The 22,500-nt window shown below is 51.9% G+C and overlaps 1 protein-coding gene across 1 annotated transcript in view; it reads left to right on the plus strand.

The window, feature by feature from the left end:
- The first annotated feature begins 239 nt into the window (after positions 1–239).
- LOC128692009 (ecdysone-induced protein 74EF) overlaps positions 240–22,500 on the plus strand; it is a 97,151-nt gene continuing 74,890 nt past the window's right edge. Inside the window, exon 1 of the mRNA XM_053780990.2 lies at positions 240–509. Within this exon, the coding sequence (XP_053636965.1) occupies positions 391–509 (119 nt within the window). The 5' untranslated portion in view covers positions 240–390. The remainder of the gene's footprint in view (positions 510–22,500) is intronic.

Raw genomic sequence — 22,500 nt, forward strand, 5'->3', positions numbered from 1 at the left:
CCTGTTCCTGTCGAACGACACCTAGAGAACCTGAATTGTATGTGCTAATTGGAATTTAACCCCTGAATGAGAGTGAATTCTGATTCTAGACGCGGAAAGAATCTGAAGTCGCTGACTGGAGCCGGATAACAAAGTTAAGTCGGCATTTTCATCCATAATATGTACACGGGGTCGTAATTGCTCTTAGCTCCTAAAGTTCTTTGACGATGAACAACTGACACAGTGAGCTGAGTCTGCAGACCCACCAGTTGCTTTAGTTTATCGGAGGAGTGAAAGCCCACAGGAGAGAAGAAACCCAAGAGAGAGAGAAAGGAATCATACGTGAGAGAAGAACCCTACGAGAGAGATAGGAACCCCACAGGAGAGAGGAACCCCACGAGAAAGTGAAAGATGTTAAACTCTGAGATTCCTGCTGGGGAGGAGGGCGAAGAGACGAGTCCATTAACTGCTCAAGGCCAGCCTACAGACCCCGTCTCCCTGGCCAGGCTGCATTTTCTCAACGCTTACAAGTAAGTACACCTCAGATGCTCCGGTGGTAACAGTTTGATATAATATCCTGTGAGCAGTAAGGGGAAGGTTACAGGAACGGAGTCCACCACGTTCTTTCGGGAAAGCAAGTTACACTGGTAATGTAGTATCCGCAGTCGGCGAAATTAATAAACTTAGCTAATATTTTTAAGTAAAATGTTCTTTAGGGTGAAATATTTTAAAAAATCAGGTGCTTGTAATAGAAATGTCTAAATCTATTCGTTTTACGGTGAAGTGTTCCAATATGCAAGGTGTTTAATTATTCCGAAAAAAGTGAACATTTACTTTAATTTACTGATAACTTACTTTAATTCCTGTTTGCAGGGATTAAATTCATAATAAGTAGCATAAAGATAAATCTGACTGACCCTGGTACAGTCTACAAGCACAGTTAGTACTATCTTTCACAGATATTTTGCAATCTATCTAAAGCCAGGTGGCAGTAGTATTTTATTATCGGTTAATTATGTTGGATAAGACACATATTAGGTAAAAGGACACAGGTACAACTAATGTGACATTTTATTGTGGTAACGTTTCGGTCTCCAGGAGCTTTATCAAGCCATTACGACATATGTTTATTCTTGCAAGATATTTTGGTGATAATGGGTTGACTGGTCTCAGCTCCCTGAAATTCTGTAGGTTTGCGTCTCGTATCATTGCATTTATAATCGGCTTCTTTCTTCCCATGACTGAAAGAAAACTTTCTAAGAATGCCAGTGTGATGTTGAACCCAAAGAAAACCTATTTTGATTCCATTATTTATATATTTATATATATATATACCTGTGCCTGTTTTCAGACATTGGTATGCTTCAAGGGTTTCAGACATATAGATATACCAGCGATTTATACTTAATGTGTTAAGATAGATGAATATATATATAGGAACACAAGGAGTATAACGTACAGCCCAGTTCGGAGGACGAGAGGTCAAGTTTTACTGCGAAGTCCACTCCCTGGATCATTGTGTCAGTCTCACACCAGTGATGGCTTCCTTCCAGCATTTTTTTTTTATTTTATTTTATTTATTTTATTTAGAAATTTAGCATACATACAGAGGTACAAAAAAATACAGGTAAGAGCAGCATGCCAAAGCCACTTATATGCATAGCATTACGGGCTGGCTTAAAATTAACTTAAGATTAACTAAGCAATGATGAAATCAGTGATAAGACATTATTGTAAACAGATAACTATAAAATACAAATGAGTATTACAAAGACAGGTCATATGGTTGCTTGCATTGCTGTTCATTCAGTAGAATGGAGTATTCTGTTAGGTAGTGTATTTAAAAAAATAACAAAGTTAGGTTTAACATTTGTGTGATATAATTGTGATTAACATTTTGGATATACAATTTATAAGGTTCAGTTATTCAGTATTTATTTGGTTTTGAGTGAGTAAGTGATCTTTGAGAAGAGACTTGAATTTATAAACAGGTAGTGTTTCTTTTATATTTACAGGTAATGAATTCCAGATTTTAGGGCCTTTTATGTGCATTGAGTTTTTGCATAGTGTGAGATGGACACGAGGAACATCAAAGAGTGATCTGTGCCTTGTGTTATGGTCATGTGTTCTGTTGAGGTTGGCAAGGAGATGTTTGAGGGGAGGGTTAATATCAGAGTTAAGTGTTCTATGTATGTAGTAGGTGCAGTAATAAGTATGGATGTTTTGTATGGTGAGTAGGTTTAGTGTATTGAATATTGGTGGAGTGTGCTGCCTGTAGTGAGAATTTGTTATCATTCTAACTGCAGTATTATCTTATTATATTTACCTTCCTGCCCTTATCGCATTGTTTACTCCTCATCTTCAGCCACTTATTTTATTTCCCATTCTTCTTCCATCACATTCATCTTTCTCACTTTCATCACCGCCCTTCTTCATTTTCTCCATTATGACCGCCGTTATTATTTCTATTATCCCCTTTCTCTAGCCTCTGTTATTTATCTTCTTTTTCTCGTTGTTCCGTTTTTTACAAATTTCCTTCCTGATATTCTATCGGGATCCGAATAAACGAAGTATTGGCAACGCAGATAACGAATATCCGGATCCCCGCTGGCTCTTCCGACAGTCCGGATATTCTCTCGTTATCCTTCGACTGTTCACCTACTCGACTGACTGAGTAACTAACTGCTGACCCACCCACTGCTAACAATGGTAGTTGTTGTTTTTCCCCTTGCATAGTACTGGCTGGGGTAGTAATGGTGACGCTCGTTGTTGTTCTTTTCTTCGTCAGGACACAACGTCGTTATGACGAGGGTCTCAGTTGCACGACGCCGTGTTCAGTTGTGCGACGACCTGTTCAGTTGTACGACGGTCAGTTCAGTTGCACGACAATCTGGTCAGTTATACGACGATATGTTCAGTTGTACGACGGCTTATTTAGGTGCACGATGACTTGTTCAGGTGCACGACGGCTAGTTCAGGTGCACGACGACTTGTTCAGGTGCACGACGATTTGTTCAGGTGCACGACGATGCCGATCAGTGTTTCCTTCAGAGTCATCGATGGAGTGAAAAGTGGAGGTATCGTTGTGTCTCTTATTTATGTTGGAAGATTCCAGCCCTAAGGCTGGGACTGAAGGATTCCAGCCCTCTCGTTGGGAAGGAAGGATTACAGCCCTATGGCTAGGACTGGAGGATTCTAGCCTTATGGCTTGGACTGGAGTATTTCAGCCTTACGACTGGAACTAGAGGATTACAGCTCTGTGGCTCGGACTGGAGAATTCAAGTCTTATGGCCGGAACTGAAAGAGTCAAGCACTATGGAAAGGGATGGAATATTCCAGCCCTGTAGCATGTGTTTAGAGCAAGTCGCTCCTGTCTGTCCCAACTACTGAACCACTATGACAAGGCCCTGGATGCTGTAGAAGATAAAAAAAAATGCAGATGTAATATACACAGATTTTGCAAAAACCTTTGACAAGTGTGACCGTGGTGTTACAGCTCACAAAATGCGTGATAAAGGAATAACAGGAAAAGTTGGCAGATGGATCTATATTTTCCTAATAGAACACAAAGAGTAGTAGTAAACAGAGTAAAGTCTGAGGCGGCTACGGTGAGAAGCTCTGTTCCGCAAGGCACAGTACTCGCTCCCATCTTGTTTCTCATCCTCATATCTGACATAGACAAGGATGTCAGCCACAGCACCGTGTCTTCCTTTATAGATGACACCCGAATTTGCATGACAGTGCAAGACACTGCAAGACTTCAGGCGGACATCAACCAAATGGGCTGCAGAAAACAATATGAAGTTCAATGATGAGAAATTTCAATTATACTCCGATTTGGAAAATGTGAGGCAATCAAAACTACATAGAAGTATAAAACAAATTTCGACCACACAATAGAGCGAAAAACTAATGTAAAAGACCTGGGAGTAATCATGTCAGAAGATCTCACCTTCCAAGACCATAATATTGTATCAGTTGTATCTGCTAGAAATATGGTAGAATGGATAATGAGAACCTTCAAAACTAGGGATGCCAAGCCCATGATGACACTCTTCAGGTCGCTTGTTCTATCTAGGCTGGAATATTGCTGCACACTAACAGCACCTTTCAAGGCAGGTGAAATTGCTGACCTAGAACATGTACAGAGAACCTTCAAGGCGCGATTGTGACTAGACCTACCTGGAGTTCATTACCTTTGTAAATTGTGAGTTCATTACCTTTGTAAATTGTGAATTCATTACCTCTGTAACTTGCTCAGCTATCAAAACTTTGAGGCCCAGTCCCTGGACCCATTATGTACCTCTGTAATCTTTTGACTACCGCCCACAGGATGGGTATGGGGTGCATAATAAACATATTAAACTAACTAACTAACGCGCATAACTGAGATAAAACACCTCAATTACTGGGAACACTTGACGTTCTTCAACTTGTACTCCCTAGAATGCAGGCGGGAGAGATACATGATCATATACACTTGGAAAATCCTAGAGGAATTAGTACCAAACGTGCACACGAAAATCACTCCTTATGAAAGCAAAAGACACGGCAGAAGATGCAACATTCCCCCAATGAAAAGCAGGGGTGTCACTAGCACGATAAGAGACAACACAGTAAGTGTCAGGGACCCAAGACTGTTCAACTGCCTCCCAGCATACATAAGGGGGATTACCAATAGACCCCTGGCTGTCTTCAAGAAGGAACTGGACAGGCACCTCAAGTCAGTACCTGACCAGCCGGGCTGTGGTTCGTACGTCGGTTTGCGTGCGGCCAGCAGTAACAGCCGGTTGATCAGGCCCTGATCCACCATGAGGCCTGGTCTCAGACCGGGCCGCGGGGGCGTTGACCCCCGGAACCCTCTCCAGGTATACTCCAGGTAATAGCTGAGACTGAAAGATTTCTACTCTATAGTAGTGACAGAAGGATTCCAGCAATATGGCTTGGACTGGATTATTCCTTCCCTATCTTCGACTGAAGGATTCCGGCCTTTTGGCTTTGATGGAGGATTCCTGCCCTACCACTGGGACTGGAGGATTCCATTGTTATGCCTGAGACTGACTTATTTCAGCCCTATGCCAGGGACTGGAGGTTTCTAACCCTATTTCTGGGATTGGAGGATGCCAGCCCTATTGTTGGAACTGAAAGATTCCAGCTCTATGGCTGGGGCTCAAAGATTCTAGTCCTATGGCTGGGACTGGAGGATTCTAGCATTATTGTTGGGACTCAAGGATTCCAGCCCTATGTCTGGGACTGGATGATTCCGCCCCTATGGCTGAGACTAGAGAATTCCAGCCATATAGCTGGGACTGAAGGATTCTAGCCTTATGGCTGGGACTAAAGGAGTCCAGCCCTATGGCTGGAACTGGAGGATTCCAGCTCTATGGCTGAGACTGGAGGATTCCAGCTCTATGGCTGAGACTAGAGGATTCCAGCTCTATGGCTGAGACTGGAGAATTCCAGCTCTATGGCTGAGACTGGAAGATTCTTTTCTCCTTTTTATAGCACCGTGATTTAGGCTCTGTTCCGAGGGGGTGTTGATTCTGACTTCACGTTTTAACAGAGTTTTCATCTCACCACAGTGAAAGTAAGGGAGTACAGCTCTTGTCCCCTCCCCCTTCGTCGTTAAGAAAACCGATTGTGCAGGGACTTGTCGCGTCCTGTCGCCTCCCGACAAGTTGCGATCGATTAGTGCGAAGTATACTCACCTAATTGTTGTTGCTGGGGTCGATTCGTAGCTCCTGGCAATGTGTGTGTGTGGGGAAAGGGGTGTCTGTGTGCATATTAACAGGAAGCTCAAAACACGAAAGTGTCATAGAGCATGTGAGTACTGGATGGGAGGTGATCAGGGCTGTTGGTAGGGACAGACAGGCCGCTCCACTTCCTCGCAACAGGAGACCATTGCAGGCAACCCAAGACATTCAGCCCTCCTGGGATGAGTACCGGGACGAATTCTGTGTCTGTTCACCGCCTCTGAAATGAGCTCTGTGGCTGCTCACCGCCTCTGGAGTGAGCTCCGTGACTACTCACCGCCTCTGGAGTGAGCTTTGTGTCTGCTCACCGCCTCTGGAGTGAGCTTTGTGTCTGCTCACCGCCTCTGGAGTGAGCTTTGTGTCTGCTCACCGCCTGTAGAGTGAGCTTTGTGTCTGCTCACCGCCTCTAGAGTGAGCTTTGTGTCTGCTCACCGCCTCTGGAGTGAGATTTGTGTCTGCTCACCGCCTCTGCCAAACACTCACCATGCACACATGTTGCTACGTGAGTGTTACTGGGAGTCACAGTAGCAGTAGCAGAAGTAGAAGCTGGAGTGGCAGCAGCAGCAGAAGAAGCAGTTAAGAAAAGATAAGATAAGACAAGATTTTTGTTCAGATAACCCAAGAAAGTGCGTCATCGAGGACTGTCTGTGTTATTTCCATTGTGGTCCTTCAATCTTGTCCCCCAGGATGCCACCCACACCAATAAACTAACACATAGGCATTTACTTACTTGCTAGGTGAACGGGGACAACAGGAGTAAGGTGACTAACACCCAGGTACCTACTTATTGCTAAGTGAATGGGAACTGCAGGTGTAGGGAACACGCTTAGTGTTTCCACCCGGCCAAGGATTCAACTGACACTCAGTGTGGGAGGCCAGAGCGTTACCTACCAGGCCACGGGACACCACAATAGTAATATTAGTAGCAGTAGTAGCAGCAATAATAGTAGCAGTAGCAGTAGCAAAAGCAGCAGTAGCAGTAGCAGTAGTAGTAGTAGTAAAAGCAGTAGCAATAGCATTAGTAGTAGCAGTAGTAAAGGCAGTAGAAGTAGCAGTAGTAGTAGTAGTAGCAGAAGCAGTAGCAGTAGTAGAAGCAGTAGTAGAAGAAGAAGCAGTAGTAGTAGTAGGAGCAGTAGCAGTAGCGGTAGTAGAAGCAGTAACAGTAGCAATAGTAGTAGCGGTATTAGTAGCAGTAGCATTAGTAGTAGTAGTAGTAGAAGCAGTAGTAGTAGTAACAGTATCAGTAGTGGTGGTGGTAGTAGTAGTAGTAGTAGGGTGAGTGTCTCGTGGTGACTGGTGTTCCTGGTGTAGCGGGAGTGTGATGGTGACTGGTGTTCCTGGTGTAGCGGGAGTGTGATGGTGACTGGTGTTCCTGGTGTAGCGGGAGTGTGATGGTGACTGGTGTTCCTGGTGTAGCGGGAGTGTGATGGTGACTGGTGTTCCTGGTGTAGCGGGAGTGTGATGGTGACTGGTGTTCCTGGTGTAGCGGGAGTGTGATGGTGACTGGTGTTCCTGGTGTAGCGGGAGTGTGATGGTGACTGGTGTTCCTGGTGTAGCGGGAGTGTGATGGTGACTGGTGTTCCTGGTGTAGCGGGAGTGTGATGGTGACTGGTGTTCCTGGTGTAGCGGGAGTGTGATGGTGACTGGTGTTCCTGGTGTAGCGGGAGTGTGATGGTGACTGGTGTTCCTGGTGTAGCGGGAGTGTGAGGGTGACTGGTGTTCCTGGTGTAGCGGGAGAGTAATGGTCACTGGTGTTCCTGGTGTAGCGGGAGAGTGATGGTGACTGGTGTTCCTGGTGTAGCGGGAGTGTGATGGTGACTGGTGTTCCTGGTGTAGCGTAAGTGTGATGGTGACTGGTGTTCCTGGTGTAGCAGGAGTGTAATGGTGACTGGTGTTCCTGGTGTAGCGGGAGTGTGATGGTGACTTGTGTTCCTGGTGTAGCGGGAATGTGATGGTGACTGGTGTTCCTGGTGTAGCGGGAGTGTGATGGTGACTGGTGTTCCTGGTGTAGCGGGAGTGTAATGGTGACTGGTGTTCCTGGTGTAGGGGGAGTGTGATGGTGACTGGTGTTCCTGGTGTAGCGGGAGTGTGATGTTGACTGGTGTTCCTGGTGCAGCGGGAGTGTGATGGTGACTTGTGTTCCTGGTGTAGCGGGAGTGTAATGGTGACTGGTGTTACTGGTGTAGCGGAAGTGTGATGGTGACTTGTGTTCCTGGTGTAGCGGGAGTGTAATGGTGACTGGTGTTCCTGGTGTAGCGGGAGTGTGATGGTGACTGGTGTTCCTGGTGCAGCGGGAATGTGATGGTGACTGGTATTCCTGGCGTAGCGGGAGTGTGATTGTGACTGGTGTTCCTGGTGTAGCGGGAGTGTGATGGTGACTGGTGTTCCTGGTGTAGCGGGAGTGTGATGGTGACTGGTGTTCCTGGTGTAGCGGGAGTGTGATGGTGACTGGTGTTCCTGGTGTAGCGGGAGTGTGATGGTGACTGGTGTTCCTGGTGTAGCGGGAGTGTGATGGTGACTGGTGTTCCTGGTGTAGCGGGAGTGTGATTGTGACTGGTGTTCCTGGTGTAACGGGAGTGTGATGGTGACTGATGTTCCTGGTGTAGCGGGAGTGTGATGGTGACTGGTGTTCCTGGTGTAGCGGGAGTGTGATGGTGACTGGTGTTCCTGGTGTAGCGGGAGTGTGATGGTGACTTGCGTTCCTGGTGTAGCGGGAGTGTAATGGTGACTGGTGTTCCTGGTGTAGCGGGAGTGTGATGGTGACTGGTGTTCCTGGTGTAGCGGGAGTGTAATGGTGACTGGTGTTCCTGGTGTAGCGGGAGTGTGATGGTGACTTGTGTTCCTGGTGTAGCGGGAGTGTGATGGTGACTGGTGTTCCTGGTGTAGCGGGAGTGTGATGGTGACTGGTGTTCCTGGTGTAGCGGGAGTGTGATGGTGACTAGTGTTCCTGGTGTAGCGGGAGTGTGATGGTGACTGGTGTTCCTGGTGTAGCGGGAGTGTGATGGTAACTGGTGTTCCTGGTGTAACGGGAGTGTGATGGTGACTGGTGTTCCTGGTGTAGCGGGAGTGTGATGGTAACTGGTGTTCCTGGTGTAGCGGGAGTGTGATGGTGACTGGTGTTCCTGGTGTAGCGGGAGTGTGGTGGTGACTGGTGTTCCTGGTGTAGCGGGAGTGTGATGGTGACTTGTGTTCCTGGTGTAGCGGCAGTGTGATGGTGACTGGTGTTCCTGGTGCAGCGAGAGTGTGATGGTGACTAGTGTTCCTGGTGTAGCGGGAGTGTGATGGTGACTGGTGTTCCTGGTGTAGCGGGAGTGTGATGGTGACTGGTGTTCCTGGTGTAGCGGGAGTGTGATGGTGACTGGTGTTCCTGGTGTAGCGGGAGTGTGATGGTGACTGGTGTTCCTGGTGTAGCGGGAGTGTGATGGTGACTGGTGTTCCTTGTGTAGCGGGAGTGTGGTGAATGGTGTTTCTGGTGCAGCGAGAGTGTGATGGTGACTGGTGTTCCTGGTGTAGCGAGAGTGTGATGGTGACTGGTGTTCCTGGTGTAGCGGGAGTGTGATGGTGACTGGTGTTCCTGGTGTAGCGGGAGTGTGATGGTGACTGGTGTTCCTGGTGTAGCGGGAGTGTGGTGACTGGTGTTTCTGGTGCAGCGGGAGTGTGATGGTGACTGGTGTTCCTGGTGTAGCGGGAGTGTGATGGTGACTGGTGTTCCTGGTGTAGCGGGAGTGTGATGGTGACTGGTGTTCCTGGTGTAGCGGGAGTGTGATGGTGACTGGTGCTCCTGGTGTAGCGGGAGTGTGATGGTGACTAGTGTTCCTGGTGTAGCGGGAGTGTGATGGTGACTGGTGTTCCTGGTGTAGCGGGAGTGTGATGGTGACTAGTGTTCGTGGTGTAGCGGGAGTGTGATGGTGACTGGTGTTCCTGGTGTAGCGGGAGTGTGATGGTGACTGGTGTTCCTGGTGTAGCGGGAGTGTGATGGTGACTGGTGTTCCTGGTGTAGCGGGAGTGTGATGGTGACTGGTGCTCCTGGTGTAGCGGGAGTGTGATGGTGACTAGTGTTCCTGGTGTAGCGGGAGTGTGATGGTGACTGGTGTTCCTGGTGTAGCGGGAGTGTGATGGTGACTAGTGTTCGTGGTGTAGCGGGAGTGTGATGGTGACTAGTGTTCCTGGTGTAGCGGGAGTGTGATGGTAACTGGTGTTCCTGGTGTAACGGGAGTGTGATGGTGACTGGTGTTCCTGGTGTAGCGGGAGTGTGATTGTAACTGGTGTTCCTGGTGTAGCGGGAGTGTGATGGTGACTGGTGTTCCTGGTGTAGCGGGAGTGTGATGGTGACTGGTGCTCCTGGTGTAGCGGGAGTGTGATGGTGACTAGTGTTCCTGGTGTAGCGGGAGTGTGATGGTGACTGGTGCTCCTGGTGTAGCGGGAGTGTGATGGTGACTAGTGTTCCTGGTGTAGCGGGAGTGTGATGGTGACTGGTGTTCCTGGTGTAGCGGGAGTGTGATGGTGACTAGTGTTCGTGGTGTAGCGGGAGTGTGATGGTGACTGGTGTTCCTGGTGTAGCGGGAGTGTGATGGTGACTGGTGTTCCTGGTGTAGCGGGAGTGTGATGGTGACTGGTGTTCCTGGTGTAGCGGGAGTGTGATGGTGACTGGTGCTCCTGGTGTAGCGGGAGTGTGATGGTGACTAGTGTTCCTGGTGTAGCGGGAGTGTGATGGTGACTGGTGTTCCTGGTGTAGCGGGAGTGTGATGGTGACTAGTGTTCGTGGTGTAGCGGGAGTGTGATGGTGACTAGTGTTCCTGGTGTAGCGGGAGTGTGATGGTAACTGGTGTTCCTGGTGTAACGGGAGTGTGATGGTGACTGGTGTTCCTGGTGTAGCGGGAGTGTGATTGTAACTGGTGTTCCTGGTGTAGCGGGAGTGTGATGGTGACTAGTGTTCCTGGTATGGAAGATAAACATTTGGGACATCTAGGTTCAACTTCCTGCTAGAACAAGTACATCCTTCGAGAGTGTCCTCCACCCCAACCTCACCCCTGCCTTTCCCCAGCTTCTCCCCAGCCTCTTCCTTGCCTCACACCTTTCTTTTCCCTGCCTCTCAACTTGAGTCTCACCACGAGCCGCATCTCCCTTGTCTCAGCCCAGTATTATCCCCAGCTTCACCGCACCTTTATTCTCAGCCTCACCCCAGCTTTATCCCCCTTTCTCTCCCCCAATCGGTGTCCTATCCTCGCCCCAGCCTCATTTTCAGGTTCATCTCCAATAATCACATCATCCCCCCACTTCCCAGTCTCATCATTACCAGTCTCGCCCTCTGCAAGAGAACCTTCAAAGAATTCCAGGTTTGGTTTGGTAATGTTAAGCTAGGTTAACTTGAGATAGGTTAGGTTAGGTCATGGGGGCTGGTGCAAAATGAAGTTTAAATTTATTTCGATATATCTGGCGCGTCTGAGCCATCTCTCTCACTCAACACATTGTCTCTCCTTAATTTAACATGTATGAAGACGTGATTTTTAACATCTTGTCACTACTGCAGTACTCAATGAAACAGTGCAGCAGAAAGTTCCATTGGCTGATTAAATTCAATTCAATGTGACCTTTTTTGAGAACAATCTATGAGAGACTATTGATGAAACTGCACATCTTCTGAAGAATACAATTCGAACGATTAGAATAGATTTTTCTTTCATTTGCAAGAACGATGGGAAGAGCACTTAGTATAATCAGTGGAATCCCACAGGGATCAGTACTGGCCCAGAAACTAGTAAGAACGAAGACAATGGGACACTACAAGAAGAGGGATATAACTGTGCTGTCCACCAACAACACCACACCGAGGATCAGCAACATACGATGATAAACGAGACGCTTTTACAACCTTTGGGTAACTTTATTCTGTAAACTTTATTCACAACAGACAATGAAACAAGTAAATGGAATTTGGTACAAGAAAAAAAATTCATGGTTTGGGGACGCAGACAAGAGCGGTGAAATGAAGAACATTTAGTAAAATCAGCGCCAGTCATGCTAGCGTCGTGGAAATGAATCTAGTAGTGACAGTCTCCAGTCCACCATGATGCTAACTGATGGAGGAACGAAGAAATAAAGTCAGAGCCGTGCCTCTCTTAATTAAGAGCTGGTAGAGATTCGAGGAAACAAGTCGAATCCGAAACAGTGTAGACAACAGTCACATTGTTAACACCATCTTGGTTAGGGCACCCAAACTAGAAGTAGCAATAACTTCAATTATTTTCCTATAAGCAGATGGCAGAGACAAGAAAGCCCACAGGACGAAACGAGAACTATCACATGAGATACTTGAAACATAAGAACTGTATGGAGAACCAGATATCTGGGGTGTTAGACTGGTGTAGGTCGTGGTGAACTTTGTGTGCCAGCAAATCAGGGACACGATAAGGAAGAAGAGGAAGGGGAAAGGAAAGAGGGAATTGGCAAGACCAGATTTTTTTTTCGCCTTTAACGCATTAAATATAGAAGGAACAGAATAAGACCTTCATCATCCTCAGTGCTGTGTGTTGTCCATCACGTATGTGTATAAAACACATGCTGTATTAGGATATTTACTAAGATTGAGCCCACCAGAGGCTTCATTCCAATACAGAGAATATAAATCACAGACTCAAGGGAGCGGCAGGTCAGGTACTACATGGTAGAGGGCTGAAATAGGTAATGACTGTGTCCTGCTTAGGTAGGATGTGTTTAGCAAGTGTTTCCCAGAAAATACCTGTTAAACTCATCCTACCTCGGCAGAACACATCCATCACCTAGCACCATCCCCCAACTCGTGCAAGACCGGACCTGACACATTGTGTATTCTCTGTGATATATGTCATTTGTATTGCAGTGCTTAAGACATTAAACTAGTGTACACTAGGAAGGAAAGTACAGCTCCCGCGTCCGTACTAGCTGGAGTCAATAATGTCAAACTAAGCAATCGGCTTAATAAAGCAACTGTTATTATTATTATTTTACTACCCGTAGCAAAGCGCTCAATGGGTAAGGAGCATAAAGTGGCTGAAGAATTAAAGTGGAGGGAGAGGAGACTAACCAGGTTTGTTGAGGGAAGAAAATCTCTTGATTTGTTGAATCACGATCACTGTACCAGCTTTAAGACACCTCATCTTCCCTTACAAGGAAGTGCAGAGAGGAGAGAGAGAGAAGAGGGAGTGGGAAGAAAGTTCTGCTGGACTAACAAGGTTCGATGACTGCTGACAACTGAACTGATCATCTACACTACTGCTGACAACTGAACTGATCATCTACACTACTGCTGACAACTGAACTGATCATCTACACTACTGCTGACAACGGAACTGATCATCTACACTACTGCTGACAACTCAGCTGATCAACTACACTACTGCTGACAGCTCAGCTGATCAACTACATTACTGCTGACAGCTCAGCTGATCAACTACACTACTGCTGACAGCTCAGCTGATCAACTACACTACTGCTGACAACTCAGCTGATCAACTACACTACTGCTGACAACTCAGCTGATCAACTACACTACTGCTGACAACTCAGCTGATCAACTACACTACTGCTGACAACTCAGCTGATCAACTACACTACTGCTGACAACTCAGCTGATCAACTACAATACTGCTGACAACTCAGCTGATCAACTACAATACTGCTGACAACTCAGCTGATCAACTACACTACTGCTGACAACTCAGCTGATCAACTACACTACTGCTGACAACTCAGCTGATCAACTACATTACTGCTGACAACTCAGCTGATCAACTACATTACTGCTGACAACTCAGCTGATCAACTACATTACTGCTGACAACTCAGCTGATCAACTACATTACTGCTGACAACTCAGCTGATCAACTACATTACTGCTGACAACTCAGCTGATCAACTACATTACTGCTGACAACTCAGCTGATCAACTACATTACTGCTGACAACTCAGCTGATCAACTACATTACTGCTGACAACTCAGCTGATCAACTACACTACTGCTGACAACTCAGCTGATCAACTACACTACTGCTGACAACTCAGCTGATCAACTACATTACTGCTGACAACTCAGCTGATCAACTACATTACTGCTGACAACTCAGCTGATCAACTACATTACTGCTGACAACTCAGCTGATCAACTACATTACTGCTGACAACTCAGCTGATCAACTACATTACTGCTGACAACTCAGCTGATCAACTACATTACTGCTGACAACTCAGCTGATCAACTACATTACTGCTGACAACTCAGCTGATCAACTACATTACTGCTGACAACTCAGCTGATCAACTACACTACTGCTGACAACTCAGCTGATCAACTACATTACTGCTGACAACTCAGCTGATCAACTACACTACTGCTGACAACTCAGCTGATCAACTACATTACTGCTGACAACTCAGCTGATCAACTACACTACTGCTGACAACTCAGCTGATCAACTACACTACTGCTGACAACTCAGCTGATCAACTACATTACTGCTGACAACTGAACTGATCAACTACATTACTGCTGACAACTCAGCTGATCAACTACATTACTGCTGACAACTGAACTGATCAACTACATTACTGCTGACAACTGAACTGATCAACTACATTACTGCTGACAACTCAGCTGATCAACTACATTACTGCTGACAACTGAACTGATCAACTACATTACTGCTGACAACTGAACTGATCAACTACATTACTGCTGACAACTGAACTGATCAACTACATTACTGCTGACAACTGAACTGATCAACTACATTACTGCTGACAACTGAACTGATCAACTACATTACTGCTGACAACTGAACTGATCAACTACATTACTGCTGACAACTGAACTGATCAACTACATTACTGCTGACAACTGAACTGATCAACTACATTACTGCTGACAACTCAGCTGATCAACTACATTACTGCTGACAACTGAACTGATCAACTACATTACTGCTGACAACTGAACTGATCAACTACATTACTGCTGACAACTGAACTGATCAACTACATTACTGCTGACAACTGAACTGATCAACTACATTACTGCTGACAACTCAGCTGATCAACTACATTACTGCTGACAACTGAACTGATCAACTACATTACTGCTGACAACTGAACTGATCAACTACATTACTGCTGACAACTGAACTGATCAACTACATTACTGCTGACAACTGAACTGATCAACTACATTACTGCTGACAACTGAACTGATCAACTACATTACTGCTGACAACTGAACTGATCAACTACACTACTGCTGACAACTCAGCTGATCAACTACACTACTGCTGACAACTCAGCTGATCAACTACACTACTGCTGACAACTCAGCTGATCAACTACATTACTGCTGACAACTGAACTGATCAACTACACTACTGCTGACAACTCAGCTGATCAACTACATTACTGCTGACAACTGAACTGATCAACTACACTACTGCTGACAACTCAGCTGATCAACTACACTACTGCTGACAACTCAGCTGATCAACTACACTACTGCTGACAACTCAGCTGATCAACTACATTACTGCTGACAACTCAGCTGATCAACTACATTACTGCTGACAACTCAGCTGATCAACTACATTACTGCTGACAACTGAACTGATCAACTACACTACTGCTGACAACTCAGCTGATCAACTACAATACTGCTGACAACTCAGCTGATCAACTACATTACTGCTGACAACTCAGCTGATCAACTACAATACTGCTGACAACTCAGCTGATCAACTACATTACTGCTGACAACTCAGCTGATCAACTACATTACTGCTGACAACTCAGCTGATCAACTACATTACTGCTGACAACTCAGCTGATCAACTACATTACTGCTGACAACTGAACTGATCAACTACACTACTGCTGACAACTCAGCTGATCAACTACAATACTGCTGACAACTCAGCTGATCAACTACATTACTGCTGACAACTCAGCTGATCAACTACAATACTGCTGACAACTCAGCTGATCAACTACAATACTGCTGACAACTCAGCTGACATACTCAACGGGAAACGCATATATTCAAGTGTTACGTTATCTCTACATGTCCTTCTTCCTGTCCCTGCTCTCTCCCCCTGCTCTCTCCCCCTGCTCTCTCCCCCTGCTCTCTCCCCCTGCTCTCTCCCCCTGCTCTCTCCCCCTGCTCTCTCCCCCTGCTCTCTCCCCCTGCTCTCTCCCCCTGCTCTCTCCCCCTGCTCTCTCCCCCTGCTCTCTCCCCCTGCTCTCTCCCCCTGCTCTCTACCCCTGCTCTCTACCCCTGCTCTCTCCCCCTGCTCCCTCCCCCTGCTCTCTCCCCCTGCTCTCTCCCCCTGCTCTCTCCCCCTGCTCTCTCCCACTGCTCTCTCCCCCTCTCTCCCCCTGCTCTCTCCCCCTGCTCTCTCCCCCTGCTCTCTCCCCCTGCTCTCTCCCCCTGCTCTCTCCCCCTGCTCTCTCCCCCCCCTGCTGCTCTCTCCCCCTGCTCTCTCCCCCTGCTCTCTCCCCCTGCTCTCTCCCCCTGCTCTCTCCCCCTGCTCTCTCCCCCTGCTCTCTCCCCCTGCTCTCTCCCCCTGCTCTCTCCCCCTGCTCTCTCCCCCTGCTCTCTCCCCCTGCTCTCTCCCCCTGCTCTCTCCCCCTGCTCTCTCCCCCTGCTCTCTCCCCCTGCTCTCTCCCCCTGCTCTCTCCCCCTGCTCTCTCCCCCTGCTCTCTCCCCCTGCTCTCTCCCCGTGCTCTCTCCCCCTTCTATCTCCCCCTGCTCTCTCCCCCTGCTCTCTCCCCCTGCTCTCTCCCCCTGCTCTCTCCCCCTGCTCTCTCCCCCTGCTCTCTCCCCCTGCTCTCTCCCCCTGCTCTCTCCCCCTGCTCTCTCCCCCTGCTCTCTCCCCCTGCTCTCTCCCCCTGCTCTCTCCCCCTGCTCTCTCCCCCTGCTCTCTCCCCCTGCTCTCTCCCCCTGCTCTCTCCCCCTGCTCTCTCCCCCTGCTCTCTCCCCCTGCTCTCTCCCCCTGCTCTCTCCCCCTGCTCTCTCCCCCTGCTCTCTCCCCCTGCTCTCTCCCCCTGCTCTCTCCCCCTGCTCTCTGCTCCCCCCCTGCTCTCTCCCCCTGCTCTCTCCCCCTGCTCTCTCCCCCTGCTCTCTCCCCCTGCTCTCTCCCCCTGCTCTCTCCCCCTGCTCTCTCCCCCTGCTCTCTCCCCCTGCTCTCTCCCCCTGCTCTCTCCCCCTGCTCTCTCCCCCTGCTCTCTCCCCCTGCTCTCTCCCCCTGCTCTCTCCCCCTGCTCTCTCCCCCTGCTCTCTCCCCCTGCTCTCTCCCCCTGCTCTCTCCCCCTGCTCTCTCCCCCTGCTCTCTCCCCCTGCTCTCTCCCCCTGCTCTCTCCCCCTGCTCTCTCCCACTGCTCTCTCCCCCTGCTCTCTCCCCCTGCTCTCTCCCCCTGCTCTCTCCCCCTGCTCTCTCCCCCCTGCTCTCTCCCCCTGCTCTCTCCCCCTGCTCTCTCCCCCTGCTCTCTCCCCCCTGCTCTCTCCCCCCTGTTCTCTCCCCCTGCTCTCTCCCCCTGCTCTCTCCCCCCTGCTCTCTCCCCCCTGCTCTCTTCCCCCTGCTCTCTCCCCCCTGCTCTCTCCCCCCTGCTCTCTTCCCCCTGCTCTCTCCCCCCTGCTCTCTTCCCCCTGCTCTCTCCCCCCTGCTCTCTCCCCCCTGCTCTCTTCCCCCTGCTCTCTCCCCCCTGCTCTCTCCCCCTGCTCTCTCCCCCTGCTCTCTCCCCCTGCTCTCTCCCCCTGCTCTCTCCCCCCTGCTCTCTCCCCCCTGTTCTCTCCCCCTGCTCTCTCCCCCTGCTCTCTCCCCCCTGCTCTCTCCCCCCTGCTCTCTTCCCCCTGCTCTCCCCCCCCTGCTCTCTCCCCCCTGCTCTCTTCCCCCTGCTCTCTCCCCCCTGCTCTCTTCCCCCTGCTCTCTCCCCCCTGCTCTCTCCCCCCGGCTCTCTCCCCCCTGCTCTCTTCCCCCTGCTCTCTCCCCCCTGCTCTCTCCCCCCTGCTCTCTTCCCCCTGCTCTCTCCCCCTGCTCTCTTCCCCCTGCTCTCTCCCCCCTGCTCTCTTCCCCCTGCTCTCTCCCCCCTGCTCTCTTCCCAATGCTCTCTCCCCCTGCTCTCTCCCCCCTGCTCTCTCCCCCTGCTCTCTCTCCCCTGCTCTCTCCCCCTGCTCTCTCCCCCCTGCTCTCTCCCCCTGCTCTCTCCCCCTGCTCTCTCCCCCCTGCTCTCTCCCCCCTGATCTCTCCCCCATGCTCTCTCCCCCTGCTCTCTCCCCCCTGCTCTCTCCCCCCCTGCTCTCTCCCCCTGCTCTCTCTCCCCTTCTCTCTCCCCCCTGCTCTCTCCCCGCTGCTCTCTCTCCCTGCTCTCTCCCCCTGCTCTCTCCCCCTGCTCTCTCCCCCTGCTCTCTCACCCTGCTCTCTCCCCCTGCTCTCTTCCCCCTGCTCTCTCCCCCCTGCTCTCTCCCCCCTGCTCTCTCCCCCCTGCTCTCTCCCCCTGCTCTCTCCCCCTGCTCTCTCCCCCCTGCTCTCTTCCCCCTGCTATCTCCCCCCTGCTGTCTCCCCCTTCTGTCTCCCCCCTGCTCTCTCCCCCTGCTCTCCCCCCGTGCTCTCTTCCCCCTGCTCTCTCCCCCCTGCTCTCTCCCCCCTGCTCTCTCCCCCCTGCTCTCTCCCCCCTGCTCTCTCCCCCCTGCTCTCTCCCCCTGCTCTCTCCCCTGCTCTCTCCCCAATGCTCTCTCCCCGCTACTCTCTCCCCCTGCTCTCTACCCCCTGCTCTCTCCCCCCTGCTCTCTTTCCTCTGCTCTCTCCCCCTGCTCACTCCCCCCTGCTCTCTCCCCACTACCCCCTGCTCTCTCCTCTCTACCCCCTGCTCTCTCCCCACTACCCCAGCTCTCTCCGCACTACCCTCTGCTCTCTCTCCACTGCCCCCTGCTCTCTCCCCACTACCCCCTGCTCTCTCCCCACTACCCTCTGCTCTCTCCCCACTACCTCCTGCTTTCGCCCCACTACCCCCTGCTCTCTCCCCACTACCTCCTTCTCTCTGCCCACAACCCTCTGCTTTCCCCACACCTCTCCCTGCTCTCTCCCCACTATCCCCTGCTTTCTACCCACTTCCCCCTGCTCTCTCCCCACTACCCCCTGCTCTCTCCCCACTACTCCCTGCTCTCTCCCCACTACCCCCTGCTCTCTCCCCACTACCCCCTGCTTTCTCACCACTACCCCCTGCTCACTCCCCACTATCCGCTGCTCTCTCCCCGCTACCCCCTGCTCTCTCCCCACTGCCCCGTTCTCTCTCCCCACTACCCTCTGCTCTCTCCCCACTACTCCGTTCTCTCTCCCCACTACCCTCTGCTCTCTCCCCACAACACCCTGCTTTCTCCCCACTACCCTTGCTCTCTCCCTACTACTACCTTCTGCTCTCTTCCCACTACCCCCTGCTCTCTCCCCACTACCCTCTGCTTTCGCCCCACATCCCCCTGCTCTCTCCCCTCTATCCCCTGCTTTCTCCCCACTACCCTCTGCTCTCTCCCCACTACCCCCAGCTCTCTCTCCACTATCCCCTGCTCTCTCCCCACTATCCCCTGCTCTCTCTCCCCTGCTCTCTCCCCCCTGCTCTCTCCCCGCTGCTCTCTCTCCCTGCTCTCTCCCCCTGCTCTCTCCCCCCTGCTCTCTCCCCCCTGCTCTCTCCCCATGCTCTCTCCCCCTGCTCTCTTCCCCCTGCTCTCTCCCCCCTGCTCTCTCCCCCCTGCTCTCTCCCCCTGCTCTCTCCCCCTGCTCTCTCCCCAATGCTCTCTCCCCGCTGCTCTCGCCCCCTGCTCTCTACCCCCTGCTCTCTCCCCCCTGCTCTCTTTCCTCTGCTCTCTCCCCCTGCTCACTCCCCCCTGCTCTCTCCCCACTACCCCCTGCTCTCTCCTCTCTACCCCCTGCTCTCTCCCCACTACCCCCTGCTCTCTCCCCACTACCCTCTGCTCTCTCCCCACTACCTCCTGCTTTCGCCCCACTACCCCCTGCTCTCTCCCCACTACCTCCTTCTCTCTGCCCACAACCCTCTGCTTTCCCCACACCTCTCCCTGCTCTCTCCCCACTATCACCTGCTTTCTCCCCACTTCCCCCTGCTCTTTCCCCACTACCCCCTGCTCTCTCCCCACTACTCCCTGCTCTCTCCCCACTACCCCCTGCTCTCTCCCCTCTACCCCCTGCTCTCTCCCCACTACCCCCTGCTTTCTCTCCACTACCCCCTGCTCACTCCCCACTATCCGCTGCTCTCTCCCCACTGCCCCGTTCTCTCTCCCCACTACCCTCTGCTCTCTCCCCACTACTCCGTTCTCTCTCCCCACTACCCTCTGCTCTCTCCCCACAACACCCTGCTTTCTCCCCACTACCCTTGCTCTCTCCCTACTACTACCTTCTGCTCTCTTCCCACTACCCCCTGCTCTCTCCCCACTACCCTCTGCTTTCGCCCCACATCCCCCTGCTCTCTCCCCTCTATCCCCTGCTTTCTCCCCACTACCCTCTACTCTCTCCCCACTACCCCCAGCTCTCTCTCCACTATCCCCTGCTCTCTCCCCACTATCCCCTGCTCTCTCCCCCTGCTCTCTCCCCCCTGCTCTCTCCCCCCTGCTCTCTCCCCCTGCTCTCTCTCCCCTGCTCTCTCCCCCCTGCTCTCTCCCCGCTGCTCTCTCTCCCTGCTCTCTCCCCCTGCTCTCTCCCTCCTGCTCTCTCCCCCCTGCTCTCTCCCCCTGCTCTCTCCCCCTGCTCTCTTCCCCCTGCTCTCTCCCCCCTGCTCTCTCCCCCCTGCTCTCTCCCCCATGCTCTCTCCCCCTGCGCTCTCCCCCTGCTCTCCCCCCTGCTCTCTTCCCCCTGCTATCTCCCCCCTGCTGTCTCCCCCGTCTGTCTCCCCCTGCTCTCTCCCCCTGCTCTCCTCCCCTGCTCTCTTCCCCCTACTCTCTCCCCCCTGCTCTCTTTCCCCTGCTCTCTCCCCCCTGCTCTCTCCCCCCTGCTCTCTCCCCCCTGCTCTCTCCCCCTGCTCTCTCCCCCTGCTCTCTCCCCAATGCTCTCTCCCCGCTGCTCTCTCCCCCTGCTCTCTCTCCCCTGCTCTCTCCCCCTGCTCTCTCCCCCTGCTCTCTCCCCCTGCTCTCTCCCCCTGCTCTCTCCCCCATGCTCTCTCCCCCCTGCTCTCTCCCCCCTGCTCTCTCCCCCCTGCTCTCTCCCCCCTGCTCTCTCCCCCCTGCTCTCTCACCCCTGCTCTCTCCCCCTGCTCTCTCTCCCCTGCTCTCTCCCCCTGCTCTCTCCCCGCTGCTCTCTCTCCCTGCTCTCTCCCCCTGCTCTCTTCCCCCTGCTCTCTCCCCCCTGCTCTCTCCCCCTGCTCTCTCCCCCTGCTCTCTTCCCCTGCTCTCTCCCCCTGCTCTCTCCCCACTACCTCCTTCTCTCTGCCCACAACCCTCTGCTTTCCCCACACCTCTCCCTGCTCTCTCCCCACTATCCCCTGCTTTCTCCCCAGTACCCCCTGCTCTCTCCCCACTACCCCCTGCTCTCTCCCCACTACCCCCTGTTCTCTCCCCACTACCCCCTGCTCTCTCCCCACTACCCTCTGCTCTCTCCCCACTACCCCCTGCTTTCTCTCCACTACCCCCTGCTCACTTCCCACTATCCCCTGCTCTCTCCCCACTACCCCCTGCTCTCTCCCCACTGCCCCGTTCTCTCTCCCCACTACCCTCTGCTCTCTCCCCACTACTCCGTTCTCTCTCCCCACTACCCTCTGCTCTCTCCCCACAACACCCTGCTCTCTCCCCACTACCCTTGCTCTCTCCCTACTACTACCTTCTGCTCTCTCCCCACAACCCCGTGCTCTCTCCCCACTACCCTCTGCTTTCGCCCCACTTCCCCCTGCTCTCTCCCCTCTATCCCCTGCTTTCTCCCCACTACCCTCGTCTCTCTCCCCACTACCCCCTGCTCTCTCTCCACTACCCCCTGCTCTCTCCCCACTATCCCCTGCTCTCTCCCCACTACCCCCTGCTCTCTCCCCACTGCCCTGTTCTCTCTCCCCACTACCCTCTGCTTTCTCTCCACTACACCCTGCTCTCTTCCCGCTACCCCCTGCTCTCTCCCCATTACCCTTGCTCTTTCCCTACTACTACCTTCTGCTCTCTCCCCACTACCCCCTACTCTCTCCCCACTACCCCCTGTTCTCTCCCCACTACCCTCTGCTTTCGCCCCACTTCCCCCTGCTCTCTCCCCACTATCCCCTGCTTTCTCCCCACTACCCTCTGCTCTCTCCCCACTACCCCCTGCTCTCTCTCCACTACCCCCTGCTCTCTCCCCACTATCCCCTGCTCTCTACCCACTACCCCCTGCTCTCTCCCCACTGCCCCGTTCTCTCTCCCCATTACCCCCTGCTCTCTTCCCACTACCCTTGCTCTCTCCCTACTACTACCTTCTGCTCTCTCCCCACTACCCCCTGCTCTCTCCCCACTACCCACTGCTCTTTCCCCACTACCCTCTGCTTTCCCCCACTTCCCCCTGCTCTCTCCCCACTATCCCCTACTTTCTCCCCACTATCCCCCTGCTCTCTCCCCACTGCCCCCTGTGCCCCTGCTCTCTCCCCACTACCCCCTGTGCCCCTGCTCTGTCCCCAAGAGCCAATGTGTCTCTGCTCTCCTCCCACAACTTTCTGTGCGTCCCTGTTCTCTCCCCACGACCCACTGTGTCCCTACTCTCTCCCCACGACCCACTGTGTCCTTGCTATCTCCCCACGACC

The sequence above is a fragment of the Cherax quadricarinatus genome, chromosome 6 (genome assembly GCF_038502225.1).
Source record: "Cherax quadricarinatus isolate ZL_2023a chromosome 6, ASM3850222v1, whole genome shotgun sequence".
NCBI classification, from domain to species: Eukaryota; Metazoa; Arthropoda; class Malacostraca; order Decapoda; family Parastacidae; genus Cherax; species Cherax quadricarinatus.